The sequence below is a fragment of the Brachycentrus maculatus genome, unplaced genomic scaffold, assembly GCF_059751285.1.
Source record: "Brachycentrus maculatus isolate JH-2025_06_01 unplaced genomic scaffold, ASM5975128v1 h1tg000257l, whole genome shotgun sequence".
NCBI classification, from domain to species: domain Eukaryota; kingdom Metazoa; phylum Arthropoda; class Insecta; order Trichoptera; family Brachycentridae; genus Brachycentrus; species Brachycentrus maculatus.
Window position 1 is genome coordinate 321,169 of NW_028281008.1, and position 13,412 is coordinate 334,580.

General features: G+C 33.5%; 1 protein-coding gene across 3 annotated transcripts in view; it reads right to left on the reverse strand.

Annotated features, from left to right (window-relative positions):
- Rgl (Ral guanine nucleotide dissociation stimulator-like) overlaps nt 1–13,412 on the reverse strand; it is a 60,184-nt gene that overhangs the window by 40,910 nt on the left and 5,862 nt on the right. Inside the window, exon 1 of one of the 3 annotated variants that reach the window (XM_088265769.1) lies at nt 1,497–1,845. The exons of the other annotated variants lie outside the window; for them this stretch is intronic. Within the exon in view, the coding sequence (XP_088121895.1) occupies nt 1,497–1,526 (30 nt within the window). The 5' untranslated portion in view covers nt 1,527–1,845. Of the gene's footprint in view, nt 1–1,496; nt 1,846–13,412 lie in introns of those variants that run through there. 3 annotated transcript variants of the gene reach the window in all.

A 13,412-nucleotide genomic window follows, 5' to 3' on the forward strand; every position in this document is an offset into this window, starting at 1 on the left:
ACGATAGACCCGTCGTTCAATCGATCCGGTCTCAGTAAACGGATAACTGTAATATGTAATACATATCCACTATCCACTGATGTGGATCTTCTGAATGACCGGATCTTATACACCTCCTCTTAGAAGTGAATGAAAACGTCATAAACAAAAAAAACGTTATGAACAATGACAGCACGTTGTAGAGCTTCATTGCGTAATAAATTCAGTCAAGTTAAAAGTCAAAAGTTTAAAGAAAGGTGTGTTGAGATGGTTTGGACATGTAAGACGAATGAGTGAGGAAAGAACGGTAAAACAAATTTATGAGGCGAATGTAAGTGGAAAAAAGAGCAGAGGAAGACCGAGAAAAACATAGCACGATCAGGTGTGCCAAATACTTGAACGTGGTCAGGTTAGGAGTCGTAACAATCGGCGGGTATGTATGAGGAGATGCATGAACGTGGAAGAGGCGAAGAATGTTTGCAAAGACAGAGTGGTATGGCGTTCTATTCTCTCTGCCTACCCCTGCTGAGAAGCGGCGTGATGGTTAGTTAGTTAGTTAAGTTAAAAGTCAGTTCGGTTTGGGGCAAGTTTTAACAACTAACCCGGATTCGTACACTTTTGATTCATTTTCTTCCAATGACACAAAAAAATTGTGTATTGCAAAAACAAAAATTGGTATTTTAAAATAATAAAAAAACTACTACACTATACGTCCATATCGATCGACGCGAGATTTGCTATATCTTATTACGCACCCAGTCCATCCCAATTAGATCGTGTTAAATCGATTATCCGAATCATTTAATGGATAATTCGATACACACCCTCACCATACACCGCGGGGGTAGAAAGTGCGTCATAAGCTGAGTTTTACTACAGTATTACTTCTAAGGCAAACCGACGACTCAATTCGTGACTCGGAAAAACGAAATGACTGACTCATAATAAACATGACTAGTTCAAGATCAAACAGCTGTTGTTAATAATGGCATATCGTTGGTTTGAAGCAAAACTTGTCTGAGTGCAATATTATTATTTTAAAAAAAGTGTGTATAGTGTTTTTTAAAGTGTTTTTATAGTGTTTTTGTTATCTCACATTCGCAAAAAAAAAAACAATAATATCAGTGATTGCATTAATAACAAAAACCAAAAGCAAAAGCTACGTTTTTTGAAGGAACGAAAGCATAGCGAAAGCGGAAAAATTTTACATTAATAATCTTTTTATTAATTGATAAAAATATCAAATTAATCAAAAATATCAAAACATTACGAAATTGGCAGCGTTTACATTGATTTTGAGCAAATGGGATAGAGCGACGGAAGAGAATGAGGATCGGATCTGTGCCTTTTTATGACTTTTCGCAACAGGTCAAATATTTAACAGGTTTTTTGAATGCGGATAATGCTGTATCAAAAACAAATAAAAGGTAAAATTTTCATTAGATTTTTATTGTTTTAAAGGAAACATGCGTTTTGTGAATATGTTTAAACGTAAATAAATAAAATGAAACACTTACTTTTACATAATATTTTATTAGTAGCTTCATTGTCACTTTGACATCCAAAGAACACGAAAAACTTTGCAGTGATTTTTAGTTCAGCAAAATGAAAAACATTTTTAACGCGGACTTAATCAAAAAAAAAACTTAAGTGTAGTAAATAAAATCTATCGTATTGTATTTTCAATCGATATCGCAGTTTGCTTATTGCCGAAAAAACTTTTAACTGAAAAAATCAAACTTTGTTACAATGAAATCACACAATCAAGTATTTAAATATTTAGTTTCAATTTACACAATGTTAACTGCTGTCCAATCTTAATCACTCGGACACTCGTGTGGCTTGTGATTTGCGATGATACAAACTAAAAACATCACAGTAGTTGAATCAAAACCAGTATAGTATTAACATAGTGAAATGTGACGTCACACTGTTCAGTTAACTGGAAGTTATGACGTCCTGTCGTGTTATCACAAAATGACAAAATAACTACACGCCACACATTTAGCTATGCTGAGAAAATAATAGGTAGGGACGTCATAATATGTTAATATAAATACATCGATAGATCTATACAATATATGCAGTACTTACATCTAGGCAAGGTGATCAGTCCTGCGCTTTAGGTACCAGTTCGGGTGATACTAAATACTTTTTTTAAATGCGTTGATCTTTGTGCGTCATTGATCCTAATTAAATATGTTTACAATATTTTAGATGACTGAAAAACAAATCGTTTTATGGTCTCCTAGTGAAATTATTCACTATGGAAATTATCAGGAAATTACAAAGGTTCAAAACTTTTCAATACTGAAAACGTATTTAGAACATTGGAGTTTATACGTCGATTGCTGGTCACGCGTATACATTATGTTAAATCTACTCACATAATATTAAAACTAAAGACACAATTTACAAAGTTATATAAGTACAGTGAACAAAATAAAAAGAAGTTTAAAAAAAAATAATTTGGGCATCTCCTGAAATCCATCTTTTCAGGTCAGAAACAAAAGAAAATAAATAATTTAAATGTTAAAAGAGAAGAAATAATCTTATGTACCTCTTCTCACCCTATATAATTTAAAAATAAATAACAAATAAAATCAAATTTCACATAAAGCCATAATTTAAAGTTTTGATATTTTTTTATCAAAATCTCTTACCCGGGTCCTAATGAGTGAAGATCGTGTGTTAAGACGCGTTTCCAGGAGATATTCAAATTTGAACCTTTTAAATCTCGCGATAGCTACTAAGGACACTCACGGGCACTCCACAGCGAAATGAAGTAATTACGCGGGCTATTAGTGATACCGTTGTTCCGTGATAATGGAAGCGGCCTTCCTAACAAAAGGTGCTCGGAGAGCAGTTAATCAATTACTTCCGCGAAACCAGCGACGCACAGGCCGACATTGTCCCTTAATCAATACAACACAGATGTGTAGTTATAATTAATGGATAGGTCGGACAACACAGATTTTAATGCTTTTTTGGGCCTTGGAGTACTCCTGATGGAATATTTGTATTATTTAATTATTTTATTACCTAAAATTATTTACTGATTGCTTCGAAATTTTGACACAATATGCACGTGTTTGTAATAAGGAGTAAAACTATGAAAGTTAAAAACATGTTTTTTTTCTTTTAAAAGTTTTTTGACAGCAATATGCTTGTAAATAATAAAATAACAACTAAGTATGTAGATAGTTTTTTCCACATAAATTTTATGTGGAAAAAACTACTTCAACCGGGTTTCGTCGTAACCAACATCACCAGTATGATGATGTCGGTTACGACCCGGTTGCTGGTCAAGTAAAATTCACGTGGAAAAAACTACTAGTTGTTATTTGATTCTATAAAATGCAGTTCCACCAAGAAATGTCAGTACAAAACTTAAATATGCTTGTATTCAATATTCAAATCAATTAAAAAAATATATATTAATCAGTCAAGTATACAAGTATAATAAAATATTCAATTTGATTCAGTTCATAAATCTTACAAAAATTTAAAGTTCTAAGCATACATTTAAAAAAATATCTTACATACGAGCAAATAAAACACATTGGAAAAAAATACAAAGTAAAAATTAGATAATCAACAGGAATAAATTATAAAACAATGCACTGCGTACTTTCAGAATAAATTGTCATTATGCGTGAAAATATAGATACATAGTTGAATGAGTGACATCGAACTCGTGATGTCACGATCCGGAAACCAATGAGGTATCCACTACCCACGATCACTAGCCTTGCTAGGTATTGTTACAACGAAGGATAACAAATTAATAATAGAAATGGAACATCTTTACCAAATAGACGTGGGGCGTTCGTGAACGACCGGATCTCAATGGTCCGTTCGTATACCGATCCGTTCGAGTTACGGGAACCCAATTTTGAGTGAATCTCAAATACGAACGTTGATCTGTTAACTAGTTTACCGGCCCATTGATTCATCGACTCACGATTTACTGATTCGAGGAGGAAAGTAAAATTTTATTTTTGCAACTTTTTATTGATCGTTGACTGTCGTCATCGACACTTCGACGCTTTCCTCCTCCGATGCGTTCTTGGTTGAATAATAATAATAATAATAAAATTGGATAACTTATATAGCGCCATTTTCGTAAAAAAATACCTCAAGGGCGCTTCACGGTGAATGAATTGGGGAAAATATTATGGTGGAAATGATTTAGAAAACAAATGTGTTTTTAGTCTTTTTCTAAAGATCATCTCACTCTCACTATTTCTAACCATTGGTGGAAGAGCATTCCACGCCGTCGGTCCTGCAACAGCAAAGGCACGCTCGCCAAATTTAGTGCGTTGCTTGCGAGCTGGTAAGATAACTTTGCCCATTGCAGATGTTGTAGCCGATCGAAGCGTGAGACGTCTATCAACCAATTCATCTGGAATACACAGCTCCTTAAGATACTCTGGAGCCATATTGTGTATTGAAGGGTTCTTTTATTTTTGATTGACGGAATGAACGAATGATAGATTAACCAAAGAGATCGGTCATCAACTGATCCGGTCTTAGTGATTGGATCACTTAAATTCAAATCTGCGGATCATCTGAATGACCGGATCTTACCCAACTCTATTACCTAGACCAGAGAACAACCGACTATTAGATACACATCTGCCAATGCTAAACATGTCAGGCTTCTCTAAAACTAATTAAGAAAATAATATAAACGAATAATAACAATATTATGTAATGCATGATGTCCCAAGGTTTTTGCGTAGTCTACAAAATAAACTGTTACGCGACTTTTTTATTTATTCATGTCTTACAAATTGTATATTTATTCATAAGTTAACATGACAAAGAAGTTTAATGGGAATGTGAATGTCTGGGTATTCATAGGGCTTCTGATATCAAATAAAACTGACGAGCTGCATTCTGCTTTCATTTTATCGAGTTATCCATGATTTAACCGAGCGAGTACGAAGTGAATCGCCTTCATAAATACATTGAATATTCTAACTAGAATATTATTTTACTACCGAACGAAGCGATTCACTGAACTTAGCTAAAGGCACAAATTAACGATCGTATAATTTCAAATGCCGTATAAACCTACATTACATTTTCACAGTTTATAAAGGTTCATAAAATTAATAGGCACTAAAGACGGGGATTGAAAAAAGGGTCAGTAATATTCCACGTAGACGTCTAGTGAAAAGTGGGGTGAGTATGATAAAATCATAAATTCTGGTCCGGCAAACTAAACATTCTCGTTTACCTATAACACCCTATACAAATTAATTTTGAATGACCTTTGTTAACCCCCCCCCCTCTTTGTTGGCCCACCCTCAAAAAAACCTTACACAATGGTTATCATGGATTCCATGATTTCCTTTGTTTTAACACACTAAACAAATAAGTATGTGCCAAAATATATAATAAATCAACTGTATTAAGTAGTGTTGTCCGTCTTCATTCTGCAGTGATTAGCGTGTTTGCTGGAGGCCCTGGGTTCGATTCCCATGGGGGTCTCTTTAATATTTATTAATATAACACTAAATTGGTATCGTAAGCTAACATCGCTTCGAAACGATACAGTGCCATGTATTCAACATTGGGTGCGGATAAGTCTTAGAAGAAGACCTCCTAATGTCTAAAGTAATACTATATTCTACCTTTAATGTTTACCACCAACTATATTTGATGCATAGATAGCAATTACGAAGGAAGAATGTAAAAATTTCATTCATTTGTGTGTTTCTTTTGACGTTAACTTTTTTCCTATTATTTTCAAACGCGCTACAAGTGCGCCTGGCTTTGGTATCGTTGTGTAGAGGAAAGAAACTATTACTCGATCGATTCTGAAATGAAAAATTAGTCATACGATTTTTGTGTGCCCTAGTTCACATATTGGGGTAAAGGATATTTTTTTCTTGTCTTTATGATCGTCAATTCCGCAAAGGCTGTTTCAAATTATGTATTAGAAAGACTAGAATAAGTAATCTCGGAGTTATGAAAATTTTATGTCATATTTGATATGATGAGGTATTTATATATATATTTGATTAAATCAGAAAAAGAGTTAATTTTTGGCTCATGGAAGTCCCAGACCAGACAAAGCGGACGAAGAACATAACACAAGCCACAAGCCGCGATAACAATTTGGCAGAGATCCAAAGTATGCACAAAGGAAAGGCGAAGGAAGCAGCTCTTATATATTAATCCTGCGATCAATACTGGATACTGGATACTGGGTACTGCGAGAGCGCGTTTGCAACTTTGATGAAGTGATGATGGTGATTTGTTGTGACGGGAAAATAAAATTATTTATATTTATAGGACCTATCACTGTCTGGTTTAAGTAATCGCCTTAATCACCATATTGTATAAATAGCTCTAAGTAGAGCAAATCCAGCATTTGTGAATAGATATTTGAACACATCAAATATATTGTAAGTGAAATAACCGACCTAAATGTAATAATTTAAATTTATTTTTTTGGAGGAATAAACCCCAAATCTCTATTTCTAGAGGCTTGCCTACAGCCCGCAGTTGGGGTAGGGAAGGTAACTGTAAACACATATTTATGCATTTGTTTTGCGATTGCCTATCAATATACAAAAAATATATATATACATTTATATTTTCAGTGGTTTCCTAGGATGTGAAATAATTCGGAAAAGAATATCACATTTATTGAAGGTTTATGCTAACTTACTAATTTCGCCCACAGTTCACTTATGTTTATTTAGAAAAATAGGATATACTCGTATATAAATATGTACATTGACATATTGATATATTAAAATATCAAACTTTTTATGTCATCCACTAAATTTTTTTGATGTTCGATTTACTTTGGCGGTCACCTAACCGTTATAAGTATCAGTGCTCATTTGGAAAACGTAAACAACATTTTTTGCAACACGTTTATGAAATAGTACACAGTAGCGACATCTACTGATGACATCACAAAACTACACTTAATCTATTCGATTATTTTATTTATACCGACTAAGTCTGACCGCGCACGCGAGTATTCTGTCGACGGCGTTTTCCTCATTCGGAATTCGAAATGCGTGTTTACTATACAAAATGTACAATAAAACAATGTATGGATTTTATTGCAAGAAGCCAAGAGAATCGTACGAAGAAAATTATAAAAAAGGGATAAATTAAGAGAAATGAGATGGAATTTAATTCCTTAACTGTCACAAATACTTATCCTTCCTTTCGATTAACAAGTGGTTTACTTATTTTTTGACATCTCACCAAAGGTGAAGAATAATATGAAAGTAAGTGCATTTACGGGGCTGAAGATCGTCATAGGCTGGTTTAAGTGATCACTTTACACACGTGTAACATTCACCAATTTTACCCATTATTGACAACCACACTACTCAAATTCTTGGAAGTTCTATATATATGAACCAATTTAGAAACCTTGTTCTTGAATCACTAGAACTTCACTAGAGACATCTATTGGTGAGATGAAAAGAAGTTTTTTTATTTAGCAGAACCTCTTATATTAGTATGTGAGATCCGAATCCTGTATTATACTCACATACATGAGAAAAGCCAGAAAATATTATTTTCATTTTTATTATTTAAGCTTATAATTTGACGAGTCAATTTATTTACAACATTTTGAGCGTGTCCAAATTTATTTGGACACACTCAAAATGTTGTGAAAAAAATACCACTAAAATCTACATTGAAGAGTTATTTGAATCCAAATCGTTTGATTTTTTATTCAATAAATAAGAATAATAAATAATAATAAAAAATGTGATTAGATAGAATCAAAAATGTGGGAAGATAGCACAGGGTTGTTTTTTTGGTTATTAAATAACATTACTCAACAAACAAAATGACCGTACATTTTAAAAACGCGAGAACCCTCCGATACCGATGACGGTAGAAATAGCAACGTTGCGTAAAAATGGTTCATTGAACCATATAAAAGTATTATGGTTAGTTAAATAATTTATCAAACTTGTTATTGGTACAAAATTCTGACTAGTCAATCGAAAATTCAGGGCGAAGGTGATCGAGTAACCGTAAGGAAGTATTATACGTATGGTAATAAAACGATTTTAAAATCCCAACATACCAATCGTTAATTTATTTTCTTAATATTTTATTAATAATAATAATAGTAAATTTAATAAAACCAAAACTTATATGACCTCTTAATCTGTAAATTGTCAATAGGTAGGTGTACCTCTTAATTGAGTTTTTTTACACTACATGATATTTGTATTATGTGCCAAAACATGAGGATTTTTTTCAGCAGCAATATTTTGAGTACATAAACTTCATACTAATTTCAACCATAGATGTTACTTATGAAATTTGTTCTGAAAAACATGCGTTGACGCTTGCGACATATATACAACTTTTCTATATTTAAGTAATGTGATTGTCAATCAATGACAGGTCGTAAGCTATGTAAATACCCAGAATCCATATTCACATCTCGATAGGCTTCTTCACCTGTGCTATATCAGCAAAAAAATTATTTAAATACGTGTATTATGTCTTTAAGACGCAGGTCATAAAGGTGGGGACTGATCGGAGCATTTCGTCGTAACGTAACGTCGTAACGTCGTCACATCGCTCGCGGCGAGCATCCGAAACTATGGATGGAGCGCTCGACTCGCTGTACTGACTAAACGAATGCTCGCACGTAACGTATTACGTCAAGACGAAATGGCTCCGGTCAGTCCCCAAAAAACTCTCGCAATAAGGAATAAATTCAGTGAAAGTATAAATCATGTTTTTTATTTATTTTATGAATAGATTATAATATTCTACAAAGTACCTGTTAAATTTCAATTGATAAAGTTACAAAAAAAGTCATTTTCTTGTCTTCATGTGCTTGAAATATAAAAACTGCCTGTACGTGTAATGTAATTATCGATCGTTTATTATGCACTTGAATTCATTATATGTGTACAGTTTTTTTTTTGCATGGATATATGAAATTATCGATACATAATGTAGCAGACATAACGCAAAAAAGCCATGGAAGAGAGATCTATCTATTATTCGCCATAAATATTAATTAATGGAATGAAAAATGAGTTATATCTCTTCACAAGAGAAAGTGAACTTCCGCCGTGAATAGTATCATAGAATAGTAAGTTACCGCAGGTAAAAGAAAATAGGTAAATACTTATATGTAAATATCCGTGGTGCGGTTGTCGGGCAGTCGGGCAGTCGGGCTGGTTCGATTCCCAGCTGGTTCATTATTCAAATTATATACTAAGCCTTTATTAGGATCCATCGAATCTGAGAAGCAAGCGTCTCAACCAGGCGGAATCTTAATTTATTTTACTTATTTTAAAAACATAAATTAAAAAATAGAAACCAAAATAACAGATTACGACGGTGGTTTTAGATTAAACAGTTTTTTATGGAGTATTTATGGTTGTTTATATTTTTTTAATTACTTAACGTATGTTAAGTGACTCTCTATTCTAGCTACGGCTCTTGTAACTTGAAAATTTTCATCGCCTGTTCCTGCATGGAAGTGAATTCACTTGATAAGTTTCATCGTCTATTGCTGCATGTAATTGAGTTGATTTGATAAGTTTCATCGCCTATTCCTGCAAGTAATTGAGTTTACTTGATAAGTTTCATCGTCTATTCCTGCAAGTAATTGAGTTTACTTGATAAGTTTCATCGTCTATTGCTGCATGTAATTGAGTGAATTTGATCAGTTTCATCGCCTATTCCTGCAAGTAATTGAGTTTACTTGATAAGTTTCATCGTCTTTTGCTGCATGTAAGTTCACTTGATAAGTTCGATCGATAATTTAATGTAATTCAAGTACCTTTGCAATATGTATACCTGTATACTGTAAATGTAAATACCAAAACTAGTTCCCCCACCACTTTTTATTTCTACAATGAAGAGCTTAAAATTGGCTCGTATGTTCTTGTTAAATTAGCCGAATACGAAATTCATTAAAATGGAAAAATAACTTTCAATTTCCATGAAGTAATTGAAATGTTGGTAAATGAATAATTAGAAGACACGTGTTCCCCAGTCTCAAGGCGATCGATGTTAATAATACCGGCTAGATTAATAAATTCCAATGATGGCAAAAACGAATTTTCGACACACAAAACCATAACGCCGGAACATGTTGGGAATGTCGACGTATCACAAATCGAAAGTTACCTCGACTAAATGTTCATTAACACACACTTATCAGAAACTAGCGTGAAATAGAAAACGAAGCATTCGAAAAATAATCAATAAATAAATGCTTTATAAAACATAAACTCTAAAGATAAAAATAAATACATTTATAAAATAAAAAAAAAAACAATAAAAAGAGGAATCCTAATTGATTGAACTTATTTCGTACCAGCTACCAGGTTTTGCCATAGTAGACATCGACAGACTGGTTCAATCAGACTTAGGTTCAAGATTCAACGAGACAAAAAAATTAAACGAACTTCATCACAAGGAATCAGGAACAAAACATGTTTTATTATATAATGAAACTTGTGATGAACGATGTTTATTGGTTTTCGGAATAGGCCCGTTAACGTACATAATTACATACTATGGCACAAATATTATTTGACGAAAGATATTTTAATATATTATAATTTTAACTGACCACTTCCGCGTACAATACCTAAAGTCACACAGTCGATGCATGCTTATTTTATCTCCAAACAACAATTCACTTTCGATTGACGCAAAGAGCATAAAACGAAGGTAAACGTGAATGTTAGATATTGATTATTATATGCAAGTGTGTTTTTGAAACACGGTTTGTAAATCAATGACGCAATACCGAATCCGGTGATCCGTTGCAAATTACGTACCTACCCCACGTCATCTATCAGTCAGCATCCTAACGGCTTAGTATCTTTATTTCTCACACAAATGTACACTAACAGGAAATACAAAACAGCAACCGCTAATCAGTCAAAAAATAATATTATATTACAAAACAATACAGGGTTATCAACAAGGTAAGGGATCAACGATGTTGTATCGTCCAATTGTCAAAACAAGGTAAGCGACTGATTTTAAACATATCAATTTTTTTATTAATTGATTCGGCAGCCACTTGTGGTAAAATCTATCCATTCTTAATTTGATTTTTACTAAGTACCAATATTTCTTACATACCGATATTTCTTAAAACACCGTAATGCATACGGTGATTAAAAAAAGGTGCGGAATGCATCGAAACACGTGTCACAACAGATTTTTAGAAATAGTAGTATTTACTCTAAGTAAAACATAAATTAAAAATGTAAATTTTTCAAAACTACCCAAGACCTATTATTTCGTAGTCGGGTGATTTTCTATAGGGGCTAGTCTTTTTGTTTGATGGCTGTCAATATTCGATGTATTGAGATTGTAAAATGCTATTTTTTCAGTGAGTTTAGGTGATTATTTATACATATTAAATTGCTGTTTTTTTTTAAATTCTAACAACATTTAAAGATACACAATTTGTTAAGATATGTCATCATTTAGTCAAATAACAAAATAATTATATTTTGTGCAAACTTGTAAATTTTAGACACCCGGTAGTGATTCGATATTAAGAAAATACCGTAAAAAGAAATAAAACAACACAAGAACCATTCACTTCGGAACACTCCATATTAATGGCGAAATAAAATTACCATTTAAAATTAAGTTTATCATAAACACGTGTTACATTTGTATATTATTAACTTCTCATTTACATTTAACTCAATTTGACGAATGGGAATTTCGTGTTTTCTTTGCGGTCCAAAGTTTTGAGAAAAGGAATTTGAGATGGAATTATTGAAACCTTCTGTTAACGTTATGCTAAAAATATAACAAAATGATAATAAATAAAAAAAACATGACTACCGAAAATCGACAAATGAAAGACAATTTATAAAAAAATTTAAGTTTTGTACTGACATTTCTTGGTGGAGCTGCATTTTATATGGTAAAATAACAACTATATACTTATGTAGTTGTTGAATTCATAATATTATCGTTCCGGAAACGTTATCCGATGTCGCGGTTTGCTCTCTGAATGAATCAAAATACAAAACTGCTCGTAGTCAAATTTGGTGCGAGTAAAAAAGGATCGATATCTCATTTATATATTTAAGGTTATAACTTATTTTATCTTTTGTTGCTTATTACAAATTTTAACGGTTTATCGTAATGTTATTGCGACTAGTATGCATATGACTAGTACTAATTTATTTTTAGTCCGCTACTTGTCGCCATGAGCGATCTGTCGCTATAAAATCAGCGAAGGCCGGAAGCACTATCTCGCCGTGTTAATTTCATTTTTAGTAGAGGCGTAATATAGACCGTAACATTAGCGGATACGATTCGGAATAGCATCCTTTATATTATCTTTATTTGTTTTTAATTCTGCTAGATGTGTGTAATAATGAAAGAATACGAGTTCCAACGGGTTAACATCTGGCAGAAGCATTAGAGACCATGTTCGATGTAGATTAAGCGTGGGAGCGAGCCAAAATGTGATGTATACCGCGTTAAAAAAGCTGCGACACGCTGAAACTACACCCCATTTGGAGGTTGATACTTGAAGTCACGAGAGAAAACGACAGCTAATGATATTAAAGCCCACAGCCCTATGCCTCTGACGGTCGGAGAAGGGTCGGAGAAGCAAAAAATGTAATTTAATGTTTTATCCCTCAAAACTCGTGACGATTTTTCAAAAGTCCGATATTTGCTACTTTTAGATCCCCAAGTTTTCCCACAAAATGGATTTTCCTCGTTAACTGTCATTCTGATATTTTTTCTCAATTTTTAGCATACGTATCGCGTGCTTTTGGAGAGTAAAAAGATATTCGTGTATTATGTGTTAGGATTTGAAACAAGTTAAATAAACATAAATTACTTACACTTATTACAAATACTTTCAAACGACGTTTCTTGGACGAACGAAAGCATAAAGAAAGTATACAAATCATGGAGTTTATCAAAATTTCTACTTATTGTCGTCGGAAGTTTCGCTAAATACAACGTAACGATAGCGATTACATTTGATCAATCGCGTGGGATACTTAGCAGCAGTAATAAAATGAAAAAACACCAAGACCGGCTTTATCCCTTATGGATTCTTTATTACAAGGTCAAATATTGACGAGGTTTGTTGACTGGTACTAGAATGCGAAGAAAGTTGGAATGGGCAGTGTCTGTAGCCAGTAGCCAGTAGCCAGTAGTCAGCAGCCCGTGGTCGGTAGTCAGGCAGGCAGGTAGGCAGGTAGGCAGTAGCCGCATTACTAGAGTAGTGAGTTGTAATTTGTAACCCACTTGCGTCCATTGCAGCGCACGGCCGCACGACCGCACGACCGCACGACCCACATCGCGTCGCGAAAAATGCTCGACATTCAGCACTTCAGAAATTCAGACGGCCGCGATTCTTTTTTTAAAGCATTTCACTCACTACAGAGTTGCTACATGAATATAAA